This window comes from Scyliorhinus torazame, chromosome 3, assembly GCF_047496885.1.
Source record: "Scyliorhinus torazame isolate Kashiwa2021f chromosome 3, sScyTor2.1, whole genome shotgun sequence".
Classification (NCBI taxonomy): Eukaryota; Metazoa; Chordata; class Chondrichthyes; order Carcharhiniformes; family Scyliorhinidae; genus Scyliorhinus; species Scyliorhinus torazame.
Genome location: NC_092709.1, coordinates 287,677,590 through 287,699,778, shown reverse-complemented (window position 1 = coordinate 287,699,778; position 22,189 = coordinate 287,677,590). Strand labels below are relative to the sequence as shown.

Below are 22,189 nucleotides of genomic sequence, written 5' to 3'. Positions count from 1 at the left end.
TTCTAAAATGTGGCGCCTAGAACTGTAGACAATACTCCAGTTGAGGCCGAAACTTTTTTTTAGGTTTACCATAATTTCCTTGTTTTCGTATAAAAAAAGAAAAAAATACTGGAAATACTCAACAGGTCAGGTAGCATATGTGAAGAGAGACAAAGTTGATGTTTCAGGCCGTGATGACCTTTTATTAGAACTGCAGAAAGACAGAACTGTTAAGAGGGAGGGGGCAGAACAAAAGACAAGGCCTATAATGGAGTGGAAGCCAGAGGAGATTAAATAACAAAATAGCCAAAGAGAGTAGAATGAGTATAGTAAAGGAACAAAGGTCGTGCCCAAATGAGCTGTGAATGGCTACATAGCCACCGAAACACAACATGAAAGGCTAAAGAAATGAACAAGACAAGACCAACCCAGAAAAAGAAAAAAAACAAATAGAACAGGATGAAGGCAGAGGTTATGATCCCAAGAGGTTGAACTCCATGTTTAATCTGGAAGACGGGAGAGTGCCAAGTCGAAAGATAAAGTGCTGTTCCTTGAGCTTGCATTGAGTTTCACTAGAACACTGCAGCAAGCCAGTGGCACACAGGTCAGCGTAGGAAAAAGCTGGAGAGCTAAAATGGCATGCAACTGGAAGCTCAGGGTCATGCTTGTGGACTGAATGGAGGTGCTCTGTAACTGTAATCTGAACACTTATGAGGGAGCGCTAGTTTGTCAGTGGTGGTGTCTTTTGGATCAGTTGTTGAAACTGGGCACATCTGCTTTTCCGATGGATCACAAAGATCCGATTGCAATTTTGAAGAAGATATGGGGAACATTTATCCCTCGATCAACACATAAAAGCAGTGATTAGTTATTCATCTCATTGCTATTTGTCGGACCTTGATGTTAACAAGTGGATGTTACCGACATTACAACGAAGATTATGTTCAAAACATACTTGTTCCACTGTGGTTTGGCACATTCGGAGATTGTGAAAGGTGCTGTATAAATGCAGTGTTTTACTGAGTTAATTTTCCTTCCTTTCCTTTTCTTCACCCTCCCACTTCCATTTTTCACAATGTTTTCAATTACTGACTTTCTCTTAATTTGGGTGTGTAATATAATTGGGCTCAGTCACAACTTTACAGCCATTATTTTACACACCCATCCATTATCCTCCTAACCATCCACCCCCAGTGGGCAATATCTTTACATGTGGAGGTTAACATAGTGCAACTGGTGAGCTGTTCTGTGCTTTAGCAATCATAATTGACCCTTTCAAAAATGACGGTGTAATTTTCCTGATTTTGCTATTGCTTATGTATTAGTATAGAATAACAGCAATTATATACTTGACATTTTCAAGAAATATGATCCCAAGAGTCAAGATATTTGTAAAATATTAAAATATGTTGTGAACTTGTTCCGGGAAGAACCCTCTTGTTTTCGGGATTTTGTTTTCCCAGAACATGAATCATAACAGCTTATCAGCATATCTCTTTCACTTATTGTGAGTGAAATATTTTACTTTCAGATCTTCATGTAATTTAAGACTGACTGTGTGATTACAACATTTTAAAAAAGAGGTTGCATGCAGGAGTCATTCTCTAAAGAGGAGAATTATTCTCCGAGTCTAAGGTGAATTCAGAAAATGAAATCTCACAATATATACATCAAAACATTGACTTTTTCAAACTGTATTTTTTGTGATGCAATTTTAATGTTGAAATCAGTGCAGCTGACCACCATGTGCTGTTTTCAGTTTTCTTTAATTATAGATAATAGATATTTGATAAGTGAATTGGAAGGCAGTAATCTAGTTGAGCAATTTGGATGCCATGTACTGCCTGAGCAAAGCTTGAGTAGATTATTTTTGGAATCCGAAGTCTGAAATTGGATTATAGTCTTAAATAAACTGAGGAGTGTTGTGCAGTGAATTTTCCTTTTTCTTCCCAATGTGCTATTATTCTTTTGGTAACAAACATTGTATGGCATGAAGTAAATACTTTAATTATGTGGCGCCTGAAGGTAAATTGAATCTGACATTGGACATGCAATTGTACTGTTTTTATTTTTTTTAAATGGCAGGAAAATGTCCTGTCCTGTGTCGGTTTGATCAAATAATGCTAAAACAGAATATATATTGCCGGTCAACAAAATACTTGCTTTTGGGGCGACATGTTTGATGGCCAATGTCTTGATCCTCCCACCAGTATTTAGGATTGGATATTTTAAAATGTCAATGAATGGTTGAATGTAACGAAGTATCAAGGAGGTTGGTCAAAGGACATGCCTTATATCCTAAGTTACATGTGATGAAGAAAAATTGTATTTGAAATTGCATACGTTGAAAGTAATCACATAGACAATTCTATAATAACTATTAAAGAACTCTGCAGTCTTTCAAAAAGAACGTGGATTTTACTATATAATTTTTGCTGTCATTGTTTTAAGTGTTGCATTATGTAATTTCTAAAATGTCACAAAATTAATTGTATAATATGCTAAGCTAAAGTTTAACTTAATTAGTGCACTGTATAATAAGTGTTTAATTTGGCTTTGTAGAGATTTAAAAATTGTTTTATGGTTAATCCACTTACACATTTCTTACTTAACTTGATGTCTGTTGATACCATTATTGTTATATATGATTTGAACATTAATTGTTTTTATTTGCTTTTTTCTTTTGCTCTGTTCCTCTTCCTCCAACATTTATTTACCCTTTTGGCAGAATGTCCAGCATGTAGAATCTGGGTATGTAGGGGAGGCAGTTGTCCACGTTCCTCATGAGTGTTACCCTGACCCTGTACAGGCCTGGGAGCTCTACAAACCGCAGGTGTTGTCTTGTGCTCGGCCTTTTGAGGCACCAGTAAGAATCATCAATCATTCTCTTTGTGTGTCTCTGTCTAGCCATGCAATATTTGGTGCCTAAAACACCAATAGTTAATCTTAACATAGGCTGCTGGCTTGCTGCTTCTTTCATCATTTTTGACACAGTGGTATGTGGTCAGGTATTCTAGCACCCCAAAAATTTGAATATAAGTTGTTTTCAAATATATGCTGCAACTTCTGATAATTTCATTTCTGATGTTTCTTTTTGGAGGATATCATTAAGACTTAGAATAATATTTACCCAGCTGGAGTCTAGTTAGTCTTATTATGCTCTGAAGAATGCTATGGCAATTAACATTCAAATGAAAGGTATACATTGGTTATTTGGTTTGTTGCTGCACCGTGTTGCTGGTGGAAGTAGTATAGAAATTATTGAGTACAATAAGACCTAAAAACACAGTTCCAGAAAAAGTCAACAGGTCTGGAAATATCTGTGGAGAGAGAAACTGTTAATGTTTTGAGTCTGTACGTCTGTTCTTCACACTCGAGAAGTTAACTCTTTTCTTTCTCTCTCCACAGATGTTGCCAGACCTGTGACTTTAGCCAAAATATTCTGTTTTATTTCAGATTTCTTGCATCCACAGTACTTTGCTTTTATTTAAGGCAATTTGGCTGCCTTGCAACATTGACCTTGGTCACCTCTTAGAGAATGATTTTTCACAGCCCATGTTTCCACCGTCTCCACAATAAATCCTGGCGTCTGCTTTCCCCATAGCATTTTGTGTAATTTTAGTAATTATCCTGTAATTATCTGGCTGTTGTAATTATTTAACGTTGACCATTGTGAAGCAGTCCATTTCCAAATGCAGCAAGATCCCGACACTTTCCAGGCTTGGGCTGAGAACTGGCAGACAATGATAATCTCCAACAGTGCCTTGACATTCAATTACATTACCATTGCTGAATCTCCCACTATCAACATCCTGGGATTACTATTGACCATAAACTGAACAGGATGAGCCATGTAAATACTTGGCTACAAGAGCAGGTTCGAGACAAGGAATCCTACAGCAAGTAATTCACTATCTGACTCCCGAAAGCCTGTCCACAATCTACAAGACGCGGGTCAGGAGTGTGATGGAATACTCTCCACTTGCCTGGGTGAGTGCAGCTCCAACAACTTTCAAAAAGCTTGACACCATCCAGGGCAAAGCAACCAACATGGTTGGCACCCCATCCACAAAGATTTACTCCATCCACCACCAACGCAGTGGCAGCAGTGCCTACAAGATGCACTGAAGGGGCTTAGATATCTTCCAAACCCGCAAGCACTACCATCTGGAAGGACAAGGGCAGCAGACACATGGGAATGCCGCCACCTGGAAGTTCCCCTCCAAGCCACTCCCCATTCTCATTTGGAAATATATCACCATTCCCTCACTGTCACTGGGTCAAAATCCTGAACTCCCTCCAAAACAGCATAAAACATAAGAACAAAGAACTAGGAACAGGAGTAGGCCATCTGATCCTTGAAGCCTGCTTGCCATTTAACAAGATCATGGCTGATCTTTTTGTGGACTCAGCTTCACTTACCCGCCCACTCACCATAAACCTTTTATTCCTTTACTGTTCAAAAATCTAACCGCCTTTGCCTTAAGAATATCAATGAGGTAGCTTCAACTGCTTCACTGGGCAGGCAATTCCACAGATTCACACCCCTTTGGGTGAAAACGTTTGTCCTCAACTCAATCCTAAATCTGCTCCCCATTAATTTGAGGCTATGCCCCCTAGTTCTAGTTTCACCTGCCAGTGGAAACAACCTCCGTGCTTCTATCTTGTCTATTCCTTTCATAATTTTATGTGTTTCTATTAGATCCCCCCCTCATTCTTCTAAATTCCAATGAGTATAGTCCCAGTCTACTGAGTCTCTCCTCGTAAGCCAATCCTGTCAACTCCGGAATCAACCTAGTGAATCTCCTCTGCACTCTCTCTAGTGCCTGCACATCCTTTCTTAAGTAAAGAGACCAAAACTGTATACAGCACTCCCAAGTGTGGCCTCACCAGCACCCTATACATAACCTCCCTGTTTTTAAACTCCATCCCTCTAGCAATAAAGGACAAAATTCCATTTGCCTTAATCACCTGCAAACCAACTTTTTGCAATTCGCGCACAAACGACACCCAGGTCCCTCTGCACAGCAGCATGCTGCAATATTTTACCATTTGGTGGTTGTACCTATGCCAGGTGGGCTATAGTGTTTCACCACTGTCTTTTTAAGGATTTTAGGGGTGGGCAAAAAAGGCTGGCTTAGCCAATGATGCCCACATCCCATAATTGAATTGGAAAAGAAGGTCTATTCTGCCTTTCGAATCTCGTACTGCATGTACTGAGTTCAGCTGTAAGATTATGATTGTGTCTTTTATTTACTTACCAGTGGAATTAATCTATGGCTATTTTGTTTATTTTTCAAAAAATCAGAAATGAATTTTCAGTAGTTCTGGTGTAATTAAATAATTTGGGCTGTGTAATTAGTACATTAAATTTGGAAGTGAAGATTCATACCATTTGTGTGTTCTTATGGTGTTGGTATGTTTTAATACTGGTGTATATATGTTAGTACTGAATCAGACACTCTGTTAATTGAACTATTTGGCAGAATAATTGGATATTTTTCTACCCTAAAAGTATAAATTAACGGTATATACCAATGATTCAATTTCTGCAAACATAGTTGCATTGAATTAATGCTGAAAAAGAGACATCTGTGGAATCTTTTTGTCATGCCCTCATCAGGACAGATGTGCAAAAATAACAATTTATGCGGTACGGTAGCACAGTGGTTAGCACTGTTGTTTCACAGCGCCAGGAATTCTGGCTTGGGTCACTGCCTGTGCGGAGTCTGCACATTCGCCCCGTGTCTGCGTGGGTTTCCTCCGGGCGCCCCAGTTTTCTCCCACAAGTCCCGAAAGACATGCTTGTTAGATGAATTGGACATTCTGAATTCTCCCTCTGTGTTCCTGAACAGGCACTGGAGTGTGGCGACGAGGGGACTTTCACAATAACTTAAAGCAGTGTTAATGTAATGACACTAATAAAGATTATTATTATATTATTGCATGTCCTCTATAGTGTGTTCTCCGTGGCAATGTCTCGACCAATCAGAATCCACTGCAACCAATCAGTGCAATCTTCATGCGTTATAAATTGTTGTTTCTTTACAATGGGTATTCTTGCGAATCTGCCCTGATGACTAAGACGAAAAGCTTAACAGAATTTTCTTTCAGCAATGCTCAAAGTTCTGTTTCTTCAAATGAAGTTTCTTTGTGAGGTGTTTGCTCATGCAGTTGACTTGAAAGCTACAAAAAACCCTCCTGTTCTATAATGTGAAATAACAGCTGTCAGTCTTCTAACCTGTCCAGAAAGTTATTATCTTCTATTTGTTCTTGGGACCTTGGCGACATGCCAAGGCTGCGTTTGTTCCCCATCACTAGTTGTTTTGTGGTGGTGGATGCCTCCATGAACGGTTGCAGTCCTTGTGATGATGCTTGTACTAAGTAATAAATTTGAAGATATTGATTAAATAAGCGAAGGACGTCTGTTGTATGCATAGGTCAGGATGGTTTGCAGTTTGGAATTAAAGTTGTTTTTGCTACATTAGAACCATACATGAACCACCTTACAGTGCAAGAAGGAGGCCATTCGGCCCATGGGTTCTGCACCAAGCCCCTGAAAGAGCACCGTGCCTAGGCCCCACTGCCTCGCCCCATTCCCATAACTCCACCTAACCTGCACATCTTTGGACTGTGGGAGGAAACCGGAGCACCGGGAGGAAACCCAGGCAGACACTGGGAGAAAGTGCAAACTCCACACAGTCACCCAAATTTGGAATTGAACCCAGGTCTCTAGAGCTGTCAGGCAGCAGTGCTAACCACTGTGCCACCGTGCCGCCGACATTGTTGCTCTTGGTTTTACATATACATAGATACATAGAATTTACAGTGCAGAAGGAGGCCATTCAGCCCATCGAGTCTGCACCGGCTCTTGGAAAGAGCACCCGACCCAAGTCCACACCTCCACCCTATCCCCATAACCCAGTAACCCCACCCAGCACTAAGGGCAATTTAGCTTGGCCAATCCACCTAACCTGCACATCTTTGGACTGTGGGAGGAAACCGGAGCACCCGGAGGAAACCCACGCAGACACTGGGAGAACGTGCAGACTCCGCACAGACAGTGACCCAGCGGGGAATCGTACCTGGGACCCTGGAGCTGTGAAGCAATTGTGCTAACCACCATGCTACCGTGCTAACCACCATGCTACCGTGCTGCCCCTCTCTGTTTTCTCTGCTGGAGAGTTTGTTGGGGAGGCTGGTGCTATCCAAGTCACATTCATGTGTTGCTGCCACTGAATCGTGTATATCATATTTGCTTCAGCCATAGTGCCTCTGTGATTGAGGAGATGGAATCCAGCAACAGGTTACCAAAGGTGTTTAAGCTTTTGAATATTGTTGCAATGTCCCTGTCTAGATATGTGCCAAATATTTCACCACATTTCAGATTTGAACTTTGTGGATGGTGGAGAGGCTTTTTTTAGTCTGAAGTGAGCCATTCATCACAGATTATCAGCCTATGATCTCCTTTAGCCGTGGTGTTGAGGTGGATGAACAAATTCAGCTTTTATTCAGTGGCGACTACAAGATGTAGCTGATGGGTGTGTTCTGATGATGGTACTGTTGAAAGGTCAGGAAGTGGTGAGGTATTTTCTTGTTCAAGATGGTTGTCACCTGATATTATATGTTACGTACCAATTATTAGCCCAAACCTGGGTGTTATCCTATTGTAGATGGGCATGGGCTGTTTTGTTATTTGAAATATTGTAAAGGAAGCTGCACATTTTGGAATAGTCAGTGAGCACCATAGCCCAATTCCAGACGATATAAAAATGTGTGCAGTATTATTGTATTTCTGCTAATATATGTATATGGATTTGAATTTCTGTTGACTAAAATTTGAACTGATTGGTATAGCCCAAATGTCCAGAGATTCCCATGGTCACTACTGAAGTGGTTATTGTTTTTCCATATTTCTTTCACTTGCGCTTGCTCTGTAATGCATGGAATAGCTTCTTTTTGTTGAAAATGCATGGTGTCATTTTTGGGGATTTAAAAAATGTGTAAGATGATGTGTGCTTACTGTGAACTTGTTATGGATTAAAAGTCACTACTTACTAACATTTCTAAATGTAAATGCAACTTGGACACAAATTTATAATTGAAGTTAAAGGTATTGTAACTGCAGGTATGATCTCATACCCATTACAGCGATGTGCTACAAGGAAACCAAAGCTGGTACCTGACTATTCAAGGGTATGCCGCATTCAGGAAGGACAGGTGGTTGGGAAAAGGTGGTGGGGTAGCCATGTTAATTAAAGAGGGTATTGGTATTGTAGTGAGAGATGACCTTTTAATTCTAAAGATCAAGATTAGGAATATGTTTGGCTACAACTAAGAAACAGCAAGGGTCAGAAAACATTGGTGGGAATTGTAGGCCATCCAAGAGCAGTGATAATCTAACTGTCCGAATAAATCAGGAAATTAGAGGTGCATGCAACAAGGCGAATACAGTAATCATGAGGGATTTCAGTCAACATACAGATTGGGAAAACCTAACCAGTACTAATTTTGGAGAGGACCTATTCTTAGAATGTATGCAAGATGGTTTTCTAGAGTAGTACATTGAGGAACCAACTCTGGAATGGGCTATTTTAAATCTATTACAACAAAAATACATTGCTTAAAACCCCAACAAAAGACCGTATTCAACTGCAGATAACACAAGAAATCGGGGATCATATTTGATCAAATGAAGAGGTGCATAAAGTTGCCAAAAAAAGGTAAGCCTGAGAATTGTGAGCATTTTAGAATTCTGCAAAGGAGAACCAAGAAAAATATGAAGAATCTTTCAGCAGTAAACTAATCAGAAAGATAAAAACGGAATGTAAAAACTTCTACAGGTATGTAAAAGGGAACTATGTTGGAATTCTTGATCAAGATGGAGAGTGACGTAGTTGATTCTGAACCTAGGGTTCTGAATCTAAATAAAGGGAACTACGATCATGTGAGATAGGAGTTGGCTATGGTGGATTGACTGAACATAGACTAATACTTGCTTTATAAAACTGATTTGACTCTGGTTGGAACCCCTTCAGACGATAGCTGAATGTCTTCAACTCGGTTGTTTCAGCCTCTTCCTTGTCTTCAGACAAGGCTGCTCTGCTTTAAAATATTATTACTCTTTTTTAACTATCCTACTTGGAAAGAATTGTGGACCAGGCAGATCAGAACTCAGCTTTTCTCCCTCTCCCTCTCTCTCCCTCCCCCCCCCCCCCCCCCCCCCACTCTCTCTCTCTCTCTCTCTCTCTCTCTTCTTTCCTCCCCCCCCCTCTCTCTCTCCAAGCTCCTCCAAACTCACTGCCTCTCTGCCTATCTGAGCACCACCCAGCAATTACCTCATCTCCCCAAGCTGGAAAACACATGATCTTGGCAGGCTGCTAAAGCCCAGTGACTTCCCCAGTTGGAACACAGTCCATTCGCCTTGACTGAAAAACACACTCTTTCATCAATTTCACCTGCTATTCCCAGAAGCAAAACAAAACCCCTTTTAAACCCAATACCACTGCAGCCACACACTATACGCTCAGACTTTTAACGCTTGTTCCAATATTTAGACGTCAATATTTCCAATATCTTGCAATCACCACAGAGTGACTTAACTCTCTGTACTCCAGTTACTCCATTCCGATTCAGCCGGGGTGCATTTTGCTGCTCCTGTCTCACCTAGCCTCATTGAGAAAGGTTGACTGTGGCTTTGGAATCCCAGCGAAGGTGAGTTTTTCCAGAGTGGCATCAATGTACCATAAATGTTGGGAACACAGATTTTAGTGAGAGGGAGGAACTGAAGGAAATCAGTATTAGTAGGAAAATGGTGTTTGGGGAAATTGATGGAATTAAAGGCCGATTAATCCCCAGGGCCTGATAATCGACATCCCAGATTATTTAAGAAATTGGCCCTAGAAATAGTGGATACATTGGTGTTCATCTTCCAAGATTCTATAAACTCTGCAACTCTACGGATTGGAGGACAGCTAATGTAACCCCACTGTTTAAAAAGGGAGGTAGAGCGAAAACAGGGAATTATAGACCAGTCAGCCTGACGGCAGTAGTGGGGAGCATGCTCGAGTGCATTATAAAATATTTAATAACCGAGCACTTGGAAAAGAGAGTCTGCATGCATTTACCAAAGGCAAATCATGCTTGACAATCAGCTGGAATTCTTTGAGGATGGAACTAATAGAGTTGATAAGGGGGAACCAGTGGATGGGGTTTGTTTGGACTTGCAGAAGGCTTTCGACAAGGTCCCACAGAAGAGATTAACGTCTAAATTAAGAGCACGTGGGATTGGGGGTAATGTAATGAGATGGATAGAAAACTGGTTGTCAGACAGGAAACAAAGAGTAGGAGCAAACAGGTCTTTTTCCAAGCAGCAGGCGGTGACTAGTGGGATACAACAGGGATCAGTGCTAGGACCCCAGCTATTCACAATGTATAATGATTTAGATGAAGGCACTAAATGTGATATCTCCAGTTTGCAGACGACACAAAGCGGTGTGGGAGGGTGAGCTGTGAGGGGAATGCTTCAATGTAATTTGGACAAGTTGAGTGGGTGGTCAAATGCATGGCAGGCGCAGTTTATTGTGGATAAATGGTAGAAAAAAGCTGTAAGACAGATTATTATCTGAACAGGTATAGATTGATGTAGAGATGCCGGTATTGGACTTGGGTAGGCACAGTAAGAGTCTTACAATACCCGGTTAAAGTCAACAAGTTTATTTGGAATCACTAGCTTTCGGAGCACAGCTCCTTCATTAGGTGAGACTTTGGACTTTAACTTGATGTTGTAAGACTCTTACCAGGTATAGATTGGGAGAGGGTGTTGCTCTTTCTAGCTTTAGTCTATTTGCTCTGTTTAGGTCACCTTTGCTCATGAGTCGCCAGCTATTTTCATGATACCGCCACGTGGTTCAAGTTTAGGTTATGATTAATAACACAGCACACCGCTTAGTAAGGATTAAAACAACGGTCATTTATTATATACAACAAGCAATATTAATACCCTAATACTACTTTCTATATAATAAACCTATCACTACTGGCCAATACTTAACTTAGGAAGAGCCCACCAGGTCAGGGAAACGAATGGCTTGTCCAATCAAATCTGGCACGCGGGATTCAAAAGGCTGCTACAGGTCGGTGGCTAGGTGTCTCTACCGGATAGCGATTGTTGGATTCAAGCTTACGATACATGGTGGCTGGTCTTGTGAAGGTCTCGAGCAGGTGAAGATGAGAGAGAGATCTGAACTTGGACCTTCACTTTTATAGGGCCCAGGGGCTTCCCGCCTCCCGGGGCGGCCCTTGACCCTGAGTCCCAAGTGATTGGATTCTGTCCCCAGTCTCTGGGGTCGATGTGTCCAATGGTGAGGCGATTCCTCGATCGGGGGGTGGTCACTCACCTGTCTTTGTTTCGGCCACTGCAGGCGCTGACAGGTCTGGCCCGGTATTCAATTGCTAATATGTTGCAATTGTTCCCGGGGATAGCCGATTTAACTGTGGATGTCTGAGTAGATTAGGTGTAAACAGTCCTGAATGGAACTGCGGATACCTGGGTTGAAGGGCTGTTGATAGCCCTGAGTATCGAACTGGGCCATGTTCCCAGAGCTGAATATGCAAACCTGTCTGCAGCTGCCTGCTTGTGTCTTCTTAGGCTGCTTTTCCCAGCAGTCTTTCGGGTTAGCCGTTTTAAACTGGGATTTGGCCAGATTAATCAGAACATTTTACATGGCTACAAGGGGAATGTGCAACGAGACTGGGATGTCTTTGTCCCAGTCACTGAAAGTAAGCATGCAGGTGCAACAGGTGGTAGAGAAGGCTAATGGTATGTTGACCTTCATAGCGAGAGGATTTGAGAAAAGGAATAGATGAATAGATGTTTTACTGCAATTGTGGCGCCTAACCTGCTGATCTTCCCCCCCCCCCCCCCCCCCCCCCCCACTCGCACACCCCCTTGGTGCAACCAGCAGCAAGCAAGTTACAGCAATAGCAGTCCAATAAGAAAAATCAACCCCCCCCCCCCCCAGGGGGGAAAAAAAACCCCGAACACCAAACTCCCGGCAAGGGGGGCAGGGAGAACTAACCTCCCAAAACACCACCTCCAAAGTTCAATGTCCTCCTGCCAGTCCATTGTGTCTCGCAAACTCCATCGTTTCCTCCTGTGTACCAAAATAATATTCACAACCATTGTAGGTCACTCAGAGGCGGACTGGGTACGGCATCCTGAACTTCGCCCCCTTCTGAAAGAGGGCAGCCTTCACTCAATTAAAACCCGCTCTCCTCTTGGCCTGCTCCGCACCAAGATGCTGGTACACCCAAAGCTCGTTACTCTCCCAGGTACATTGCCACGTCTGCCTGGCCCACCTCAAGATCCGTTCTTTATCAAGGAACCGGTGCAACCGCACCACCATTGCCCTCGGTGGTTCATTAGTCTGTGGCTTCCTCGTCAGCCCCCTGTGCGCCCGATCCACCTCCAGGAATGTTCGAAGTCCCCCTCCCCGAGCAACCTCTCCAACATTTTAGCTACTTAAGAGCCAGTGCCCGCTCCCTCAATGCCCTCTGGCAACCCCACAATCCTCAAATTCTGTCTCTGGGAGCTATTCTCCTATCATAGAAGTTACAGTGCAGAAGGAGGCCATTCGGCCCATCGAGTCTGCACCGACCCTTGGAAAGGGCACCCCAATTAAGCCCATACCCCCACCTTATCCCCATAACCCAGTGACCCCACCTAACCTTTTTTTTTTGGACACAGAGGGCAATTTAGCATGGCCAATCCACCTAACCTGCTCATCTTTGGACTGTGGGAGGAAACCGGAGCACGTGGAGGAAACCCATGCAGACACAGGGACAATGTGCAAACTTCGCACAGACAGTGGCCCACGCCAGGAATCGAACCTGGGACACTGGAGCTGTGAAGCAACTGTGCTAACCACTGTGCTACCTTGCTGCTTCTGGGTATCAACGCCTCTATTTCGGCCACCAACGAAGTAAGCTGCTCCTCGTGCTCCCCCACCGCCTCCTCCACCTTCTGGATCGCCTGGCTTGAGTCTCCATCCTTAAGCGGGTCCACCGTCTTCGCCAGATCCTTCGGAGACTCCGTTCTCTGCTGGCTTAACTTCTCATTGAAGAAGTCTACCAGCTGCTCCATCGACCATTGAGACGGTACGGCCAACCCGTTGCCCTCCACCACCTTTCCCTGTATTGCAGGAAATGTTTCTGGCTCCAACAGCTCCTTTCTGCTAATACCACTTCTGGTCCACCGGCGAGATATACTCTTCCTCCACCTCTCCTGCAAGTTTTCCCCTCAAAACATCCACCCGTAAATCGAGGAAAAGGACCAAAGAAACCGCCACAAGCGGGAGCTGCCAAATGTGCGACCACTCGCCATGGTGCCACCGGAAGTCGCCATGATCATCATAAATGGCGGAGCAGACCCAAAGGGCCAAATTACCTACTCCTCCTATTTTCTATGTTTCTAAAAGAATAGCAAAAGCAAATGTGGGTCCATTACAAGCCGAATCAGGTGAATATTTACTGGAGAACAAGGAAATGACAGAGGAACTAAACAAATACTTTGTGTCTGTCTTTGTGGGGGGAAATACTAAAAACAATCCAGAAATAACAGAGAATCAAGGGATGAATGTAAATGAACTGCAACATAGTCATATTAATAAAAAAAATGTACCAGCAAAGGAAAATTAATGGAACTTAAGTAGATAAATCCCCTGGAAGTGATAATCTACCCCAGTGTGTTGAAAGAGATAATGGATGCATTGGTGGTCATCTTTCAAAATTCTATAGACTCTGGAATTCGTTTTGTTAATTAGAGGGTGTCTATGTTATTCCACTATTTAGGAAAGGGGGAGGAAGAGAAAAAATGGGCAACTGCAGATCTGAAAGCCTGATCTCGGTATTAGGGAAAATGCTCGTATCTATTATAAAGGATGCAATAACAGGTCTCTTAGAAAATAATGTTAGAATGGGGCAGAGTCGACGTGAACTTATGAAATGGAAATCACAAACCTGTTGGAATATTTTGAAAATGTAACTAGCAGGATTGATTAGGGGAGCTTAGATATTCGGAAAGCGTTAGATAAGGTCCCACACAAGAAGTTGGCAAACAAAATTAGAGCACATGAAATGGGGGGAATATGCTGACATATGGTGACAGAACTGGTTGATGGACAAAACACAGCGAGTAGCAATCATAAACATAGAATTTACAGGGCAGAAGGAGGCTATTCAGCCCATCAAGTCTGCACCGGGATTTGGAGAGACCATCCTACTTAAGCCCACACCTCCACCCTATCCCCGTAACTAAGTGATCCCACCTAACCTTTTGGACACTAAGGGCAATTTTGCATGACCAATCCACCTAACCTGCGCATCTTTGGACTGTGGGAGGAAACTGGAGCACCCGGAGGAAACCCACGCGGACACTGGGAGAAAGTGTAGACTCCACACACACACACAGTCACCCGAGGCTGAAATTGAATCCCGAACCCTGGAGCTGTGAGGCAGCAGTGTTAACCATTGTGCCACCGTGCCGCCCTTAAACGGGTTGCTTTCAAGTTGGCAGCTGTGACAAGTGGGGTACCAGAAGGACCAGTGCTTGGGATCCAGCCATTTATAATCTATATCAATGATTTGGATGTGGGATCTAAAGTAATATTTAAAAGCTTTTGCAGATAACAAAACTAGGAAATATGAGTTGTGAGGAAAATGCAAAGATGCTTGAAGGATCTTTGGAGAGGTTAAGTGAGTGAGCAAAAAATCTGGCAGATGGCGTACACTGGAGAAATGTGAGGTTATCCATTTTGAGAGCATGAATAGAAAGGCAGAGCATTTCTGAAATGGTGAGAGGCTGGGAAGTATTGTGATTCAAAGTGACTTGGATGTCCTTGTTCACGTGTCACTGAAAATAAACATGCTCTTACAATTGTTGTATGTTGGCCTTAATTGCAAGAAGATTTGAGTGTAGGAGTAAATATGTCTTGCTGCAATTATAAAAAATCTTGGTAAGACCTCACCTGGCGTATTGTGTACAGTTTTGTTGTCCTTACCCGAAGGTTCACTAAATTAATTCATGGGATGGAGGGATTGTCCTATGAGAAATTATACTGGGCCTTTATTCTCTGGAGTTTAGAAGAGTGAAAGGTGACCTGATTCCAACACACAAAATTCTTACCGCTGATGGTGGGGATGTTTGAGGAAGCGAAAAGGAAGGGGGTGTTACCACAAACTTTGGGGCAGGCATCGATTTCCCTGTTACTTAAGAAAGATAAAAATCCGACTGAGTGTGGGTCGTATAGGCCCATATCTCTTTTAAATGTGGATGCAAAGATATTGGCGAAGGTACTGGCAGGTAGACTAGCGGAGTGTCTCCCGAAGGTGATAGTTGAAGATCAGATGGCGTTTGTGAGAGGGAGGCAGCTCTTTTCAAACATTAGGAGGGTATTGAATGTGGTGATGGTACCGGTGGGTGGGGAAGGAAACAAAGGTGGTTGTGTCATTGGACGGCGAGAATGCGTTTGACCGGGTAGAATGGGGATACTTGATGGCAGTTCAAGAGCGGTTTGGAATTGGAACCAGATTTGTGGACTGGGTAAAGCTATTATATAAGGAGCCGAGGGCCAGTGTCCGCACAGATAACATCAGCTCAGAAAACTTTCCTCTCCACCGTGGGACTAGGCAGGGATGTCCTATGTCCCCCCTGCTGTTTTAACTCGCGATTGAGACATTGGCCATCACGTGAAGAAGTTTGGGGGTATGGAAATGGATAGTCCGGGGGTGGATAGAGCATAGGGTGTCCTTTTATGCCGATGACTTGTCGGAACCGAGTGTGTCAATAGGGGGAATACTGGAGCTGCTTCGGGTGTTTGGGTCTTTCTTGGGGTACAACTTAAATCTAGACGAGTGAATATTTTGTGGTGTCTTGGCCAGGAGTGGGAGGGCTGCCATTCCGTAGGGCAAGGGCTCACTTTAGATACCTGGAGGTGCAGATTGCTCGGGATTGGGGGGTGGGCTCCATAGGTACAACATTTCTAGTTTGGTGGGGAGGGTGAAAGCTGGTCTGGCAAGATGGGATGGTCTCCCTCTGTCACTGGCGGGTCGGGTACAAGCAGTTAAAATGAATGTGCTGCCGCGATTCCTGTTTATATTTCAATGCCTGTGGATTTTCCTGCCAAAGGCATTTTTTAGAGAGATTGAAGGAATGATTACCTCGTTCATATGGGGAGAGAAGGTGGCCAGAATTAGAAGGGTGCTACTACAGAGAGGAAGGCAGGCAGGGGGGTTGGGTCTTCCGAACCTGATGTATTATTGCTGGGCGGCGAATGTGGAGAAGGTACAGATCTGGGTCAGAGGGGTTGACTCCCAATGGGTCAGAATGGAGGAGAGTTTGGGTTGGGGATTGGGATTGAAGACGCTAGCGACAGCGCCATTCCCGACGGCCCCGGGGTGATACTCAGGGAGTCCCGTAGTAGTAGCTTCGTTGAGAATTTGGAGGCAGTTTCGCCAGCACTTTGGGTTGGGGGCAGTGTATAGGGAAATGACGATTCGGGGGAAACCATAGATTTGAGCCAGGGAAATGGGATGGAAATTTTCGGAGCTGGGAGGAGAAAGGAATTAGGAGACCAAAAGATTTGTTTCTTGGGGGTCGGTTTGCGGGATGAAGGAGCTGGGAGTGAAGTATGGGCTGGAGCAGGAGGAAATATTTAGATCCATGGACGTTCGAGACTTTGCCAGAAAGGAGATATAGAGCTTCCCAGTAGAGCCGGCTTCCACATTACTGGAGGAGGTGCTGACGACAGGGGGACTGGAGAAGAGGGTAGCATCGGCGGTTTATGGGGCAATTTTGGAGGAGGAGAAGGAGCTGGAAGGGATCAAGGCAAAGTGGGAGGAAGAGTGGAGAGAGGGTATGGAGGAGGGGTTCTGGTCTGAGGTGCTCCCTCCACCTTGTGTGCGAGGTTGGGGCTGACACAGCTGAAGGTGGTGTCTAGAGCGCACCTTACAAGGGCGAGGATGAGCCGGCTCTTTGAGGGGGTAGAAGATGTGTGTGAATGTTCCGTGGGCATCCCTGCAAACCACGGTCATATGTTTTGGTCCTGTCCAAAGCTGGAGGATTGCTGGAAGGAGGTTTTTAGGTCATCTCTAAATTAGTGCATGTGAAACTGGACCCGGGCCCTCGGGAGACCATATTCGGGGTGCCAGACCAGCCGGGATTGGGAACGGGCGCGGAGGCAAATGTTAGAGCCTTCGCCTCATTGATTGCCAGAAGGTGGATCCTGTTAGGGTGGAGATCAACCTCTCCACCCTGTGCCCTGGCGTGGCAGTGGTCCTGCTGGAATTCCTGACGCTTGAAAAGTCAAATTTGAACTGAGGGGAAGGATGGAGGGGTTCTGCAATTCATGGGCGTTATTCATTATGCACTTTTGAGAATTGGCTTACATCGAACATTATGGGGGGGTGGGGATGGGGCTGGGACTGGGAGTGCTGGGGGGGGAGAGGGATTGTGTGTGTTAATGGTGACTATGGTGATTCCTTTTTGTTTTTTGTTTATGCTAACATGCGGGCTAATGTTTGGGGTTTGGTGGAAGGATGGGATCGTTGTTATTCATATGGGGATTGACATTACATTCGTTACTGATTATTGTTTATTGTTGGGTGTAAGTTTTGGAGAAATTATGAGAAAGGAGGCGAATGAAAATATTTGTTAAAAAACACAAAGTTCTTACCGGGCTCAGCAGGTAGATGCAGAAAGGATGTTTCCTCTGGCTAGTATATCTAAAATCAGGGGGCACAGTCTCAGAATAAGGGGTAGGTCATTTAGGACTGACATGAGGAATTTCTTCACTTAGAGGGTTGGGAATCTTTGGCATTCTCTGCCTCACAGGACTCTGGTGGTTTAGTTATTGGCTATGTTCAAGGCTGATATTGATTGGTTTCTACATGTTAAAAATGCCAAAGGTGATAGTGCAGGAAAATGGTGTTGAGAATAGAAAATCAGCCATGATCGCATTGCGTGGTGGTGTGGGCTCGAAGGGCTGAATGGCCTACTCTTGCTCCTGTTATGTCCTGAAATATCAAATGCAACAATTGCACTGCGAGTCACAGTCACTGGCTGGCGGGAATAAAATCTATTTGTGCACAGATTGATGAAAATCTGTGTTTAAATGATTCTGGTAACCATGCTCTGGTTTGACAGATCTTTGCATTCACAATTCGTGCCTCCAAAGTATTTGATGTCAAGATACTTAGATGTCAAGATGCCAATCCATACAATATGGAAGTCCCTCAATAATGAGACTCTCCTTTTTCAATCTATCTTCACTCATTTCGATGATTTTACTCAGCTACTTTGCTAATTAAAATATGTCAACAGAAACCTAGATTATGAAGAGTTTTCCTTGGTTGAAGGTGCTTATAGTTTTGCAGTAAGAACAAGATCCCTGATTTGACCTTGCTAATCCAAGCAAAATAATGAATAAATATTGCTAATGAATATTAATTGTAAAATACAGAAGTCTCCAATATTTTAAATTGTCTAGTAAAGCTGAAATCGGCTCTTTGTCCAAGAAGAACCAGATTTAATTTTAAAAATGTTCTTGATTCCACTTCATCTGTATGCTGCTGCACTTCATCTTACATTACTTGCTTGCTCTTCTTGGGAGAGGAAAACAATTAGAATCTTGCAGAAGCGAATGGTTCCAGATTAAGCAGAAAATAAAATAGGAAGAGGAAATTAAACTCTTTTGGAAAAGAGTAAAAACAACAGGGTTGTGGTGATGGGAGACTTCAACTTCCCCAATATTGACTGGGACTCACTTAGTGCCAGGGGCTTAGACGGGGCGGAGTTTGTAAGGAGCATTCAGGAGGGCTTCTTAAAACAATATGTAGACAGTCCAACTAGGGAAGGGGCGGTACTGGACCTGGTATTGGGGAATGAGCCCGGCCAGGTGGTAGATGTTTCAGTAGGGGAGCATTTCGGTAACAGTGACCACAATTCAGTAAGTTTTAAAGTACTGGTGGACAAGGATAAGAGTGGTCCTAGGATGAATGTGCTAAATTGGGGGAAGGCTAATTATAACAATATTAGGCGGGAACTGAAGAACATAGATTGGGGGCGGATGTTTGAGGGCAAATCAACATCTGACATGTGGGAGGCTTTCAAGTGGCAGTTGAAAGGAATTCAGGACCGGCATGTTCCTGTGAGGAAGAAGGATAAATACGGCAATTTTCGGGAACCTTGGATGACGAGAGATATTGTAGGCCTCGTCAAAAAGAAAAAGGAGGCATTTGTCAGGGCTAAAAGGCTGGGAACAGACGAAGCCTGCATGGAATATAAGGAAAGTAGGAAGGAACTTAAGCAAGGAGTCAGGAGGGCTAGAAGGGGTCACGAAAAATCATTGGCAAATAGGGTTAAGGAAAATCCCAAGGCTTTTTACACGTACATAAAAAGCAAGAGGGTAGCCAGGGAAAGGGTTGGCCCACTGAAGGATAGGCAAGGGAATCTATGTGTGGAGCCAGAGGAAATGAGCAAGGTACTAAATGAATACTTTGCATCAGTATTCACCAAAGAGAAGAAATTGGTAGATGTTGAGTCTGGAGAAGGGTGTGTAGATAGCCTGGGTCACATTGAGATCCAAAAAGACGAGGTGTTGGGTGTCTTAAAAAATATTAAGGTAGATAAGTCCCCAGGGCCTGATGGGATCTACCCCAGAATACTGAAGGAGGCTGGAGAGGAAATTGCTGAGGCCTTGACAGAAATCTTTGGATCCTCGCTGTCTTCAGGGGATGTCCCGGAGGACTGGAGAATAGCCAATGTTGTTCCTCTGTTTAAGAAGGGTAGCAAGGATAATCCCGGGAACTACAGGCCGGTGAGCCTTACTTCAGTGGTAGGGAAATTACTGGAGAGAATTCTTCGAGACAGGATCTACTCCCATTTGGAAGAAAATGGACGTATTAGTGAGAGGCAGCACGGTTTTGTGAAGGGAAGGTCGTGTCTCACTAACTTGATAGAGTTTTTCGAGGAGGTCACTAAGATGATTGATGCAGGTAGGGCAGTGGATGTTGTCTATATGGACTTCAGTAAGGCCTTTGACAAGGTCCCTCATGGTAGACTAGTACAAAAGGTGAAGTCACACGGGATCAGGGGTGAGCTGGCAAGGTGGATACCGAACTGGCTAGGTCATAGAAGGCAGAGAGTAGCAATGGAAGGATGCTTTTCTAATTGGAGGGCTGTGATCAGTGGTGTTCCACAGGGATCAGTGCTGGGACCTTTGCTCTTTGTAGTATCTATAAATAATTTGGAGGAAAATGTAACTGGTCTGATTAGTAAGTTTGCAGACGACACAAAGGTTGGTGGAATTGCGGATAGCGATGAGGCCTGTCGGAGGATACAGCAGGATTTAGATTGTTTGGAGACTTGGACGGAGAGATGGCAGATGGAGTTTAATCCGGACAAATGTGAGGTAATGCATTTTGGAAGGTCTAATGCAGGTAGGGAATATACAGTGAATGGTAGAACCCTCAAGGGTATTGAAAGTCAAAGAGATCTAGGAGTACAGGTCCACAGGTCATTGAAAGGGGCAACACAGGTGGAGAAGGTAGTCAAGAAAGCATACGGCATGCTTGCCTTCATTGGCCGGGGCATTGAGTATAAGAATTGGCAAGTCATGTTGCAGCTGTATAGAATCTTAGTTAGGCCACACTTGGAGTATAGTGTTCAATTCTGGTCGCCACACTACCAGAAGGATGTGGAGGTTTTAGAGAGGGTGCAGAAGAGATTTACCAGAATGTTGCCTGGTATGGAGGGCATTAGCTATGAGGAGCGGTTGAATAAACTCGGTTTGTTCTTACTGGAACGAAGGAGGTTGAGGGGAGACCTGATAGAGGTATACAAAATTATGAGGGGCATAGACAGAGTGGATAGTCAGAGGCTTTTCCCCAGGATAGAGGGGTCAATTACTAGGGGGCATAGGTTTAAGGTGAGAGGGGCAAGGTTTAGAGTAGATGTACGAGGCAAGTTTTTTACGCAGAGGGTAGTGGGTGCCTGGAACTCGCTACCGGAGGAGGTGGTGGAAGCAGGGACGATAGTGACATTTAAGGGGCATCTTGACAAATACATGAATAGGATGGGAATAGAGGGATACGGACCCAGGAAGTGTAGAAAATTGTAGTTTAGTCGGGCAGCATGGTCGGCACGGGCTTGGAGGGCCGAAGGGCCTGTTCCTGTGCTGTACATTTCTTTGTTCTTTGTTCTCTGCTTTTTTTACTCTAATGTAAATTTGCCGAGAGACAAATTTTTAGAGTATCCAATTTTTTTTTCCAATTAGGGGGCAATTTTAGTGTGGCCAATCCACCCACCCTGCACATCTTTTGGGTTGTGGGGGCGAAACCCACACAAACACGGGGAGAATGTGCAAACTCCACACGAACAGTGACCCAGAGCTGGGATCGAACCTGGGACCTTGGTGCCGTGGGACAGCAGTACTAACCACTGCGCCACCGTGCTGCCCTACATCTAATGATGAATTGTTTATCGCAGTGGATTCCTGAGAGCTGCACAATTTCATGTCAGGAAGCTTACAGAGACTGTTGTCCTTGTGTGGTCAGAATTCTGTACATTTAGTTTGCATCAGTGCTGACATTAGATCTCCAATACTGTATATTGGGTCGAGGACAGGAGTTGCCTTGGAAATACATTCAGCATTATATGAGTTCATAGAAAAAAAATAGAACTGAGAAAATTTAAATAATATATATATGGGTGAAAGTGTTTTGATTTTATCTTCTTACAAATAATTATGTATCTTCTATGCTAGGCTACTATTATGAGTGAAATTTCAACCCTAATTATAACAATTGTAGTGAAACTACATCTCCCAAACTCTTCCAACACCACTAGCTCTGGATGTCCCTTACAATGCACTCAAATTCTCCGCTGCCATGTTTTTCATCCTCCATAACACCAACTTTTAAAGCTCTCAGCCATGTCCTCACCTTTGCCCTTGTCCACCGCAAAACCGACATAATTGTCCATCCTTGTCATTCTCCCGAGTAACTTCATTGAAGCCTACTTGTGACAATAAGCGATTATTATTATTATTTATTATTCTTGTATGGCCGCTATGTTTTCTCTCTTGAAACTAAGATGTGAACAATTGAATGTATCTGGAAGATAATCGTTAATAGTCACAAATAGGCTTCAATG

At 43.7% G+C, this 22,189-nt stretch overlaps 1 protein-coding gene across 3 annotated transcripts in view; it reads left to right on the top strand.

Moving 5' to 3' along the window:
• Positions 1-22,189, top strand: part of wdr7 (WD repeat domain 7) — a 1,110,115-nt gene that overhangs the window by 153,422 nt on the left and 934,504 nt on the right. For 2 of the 3 annotated variants that reach the window (XM_072497365.1, XM_072497364.1), the window contains exon 10: positions 2,708-2,845. The exons of the other annotated variant lie outside the window; for it this stretch is intronic. In XM_072497365.1, the coding sequence (XP_072353466.1) occupies positions 2,708-2,845 (138 nt within the window). The remainder of the gene's footprint in view (positions 1-2,707; positions 2,846-22,189) is intronic. 3 annotated transcript variants of the gene reach the window in all.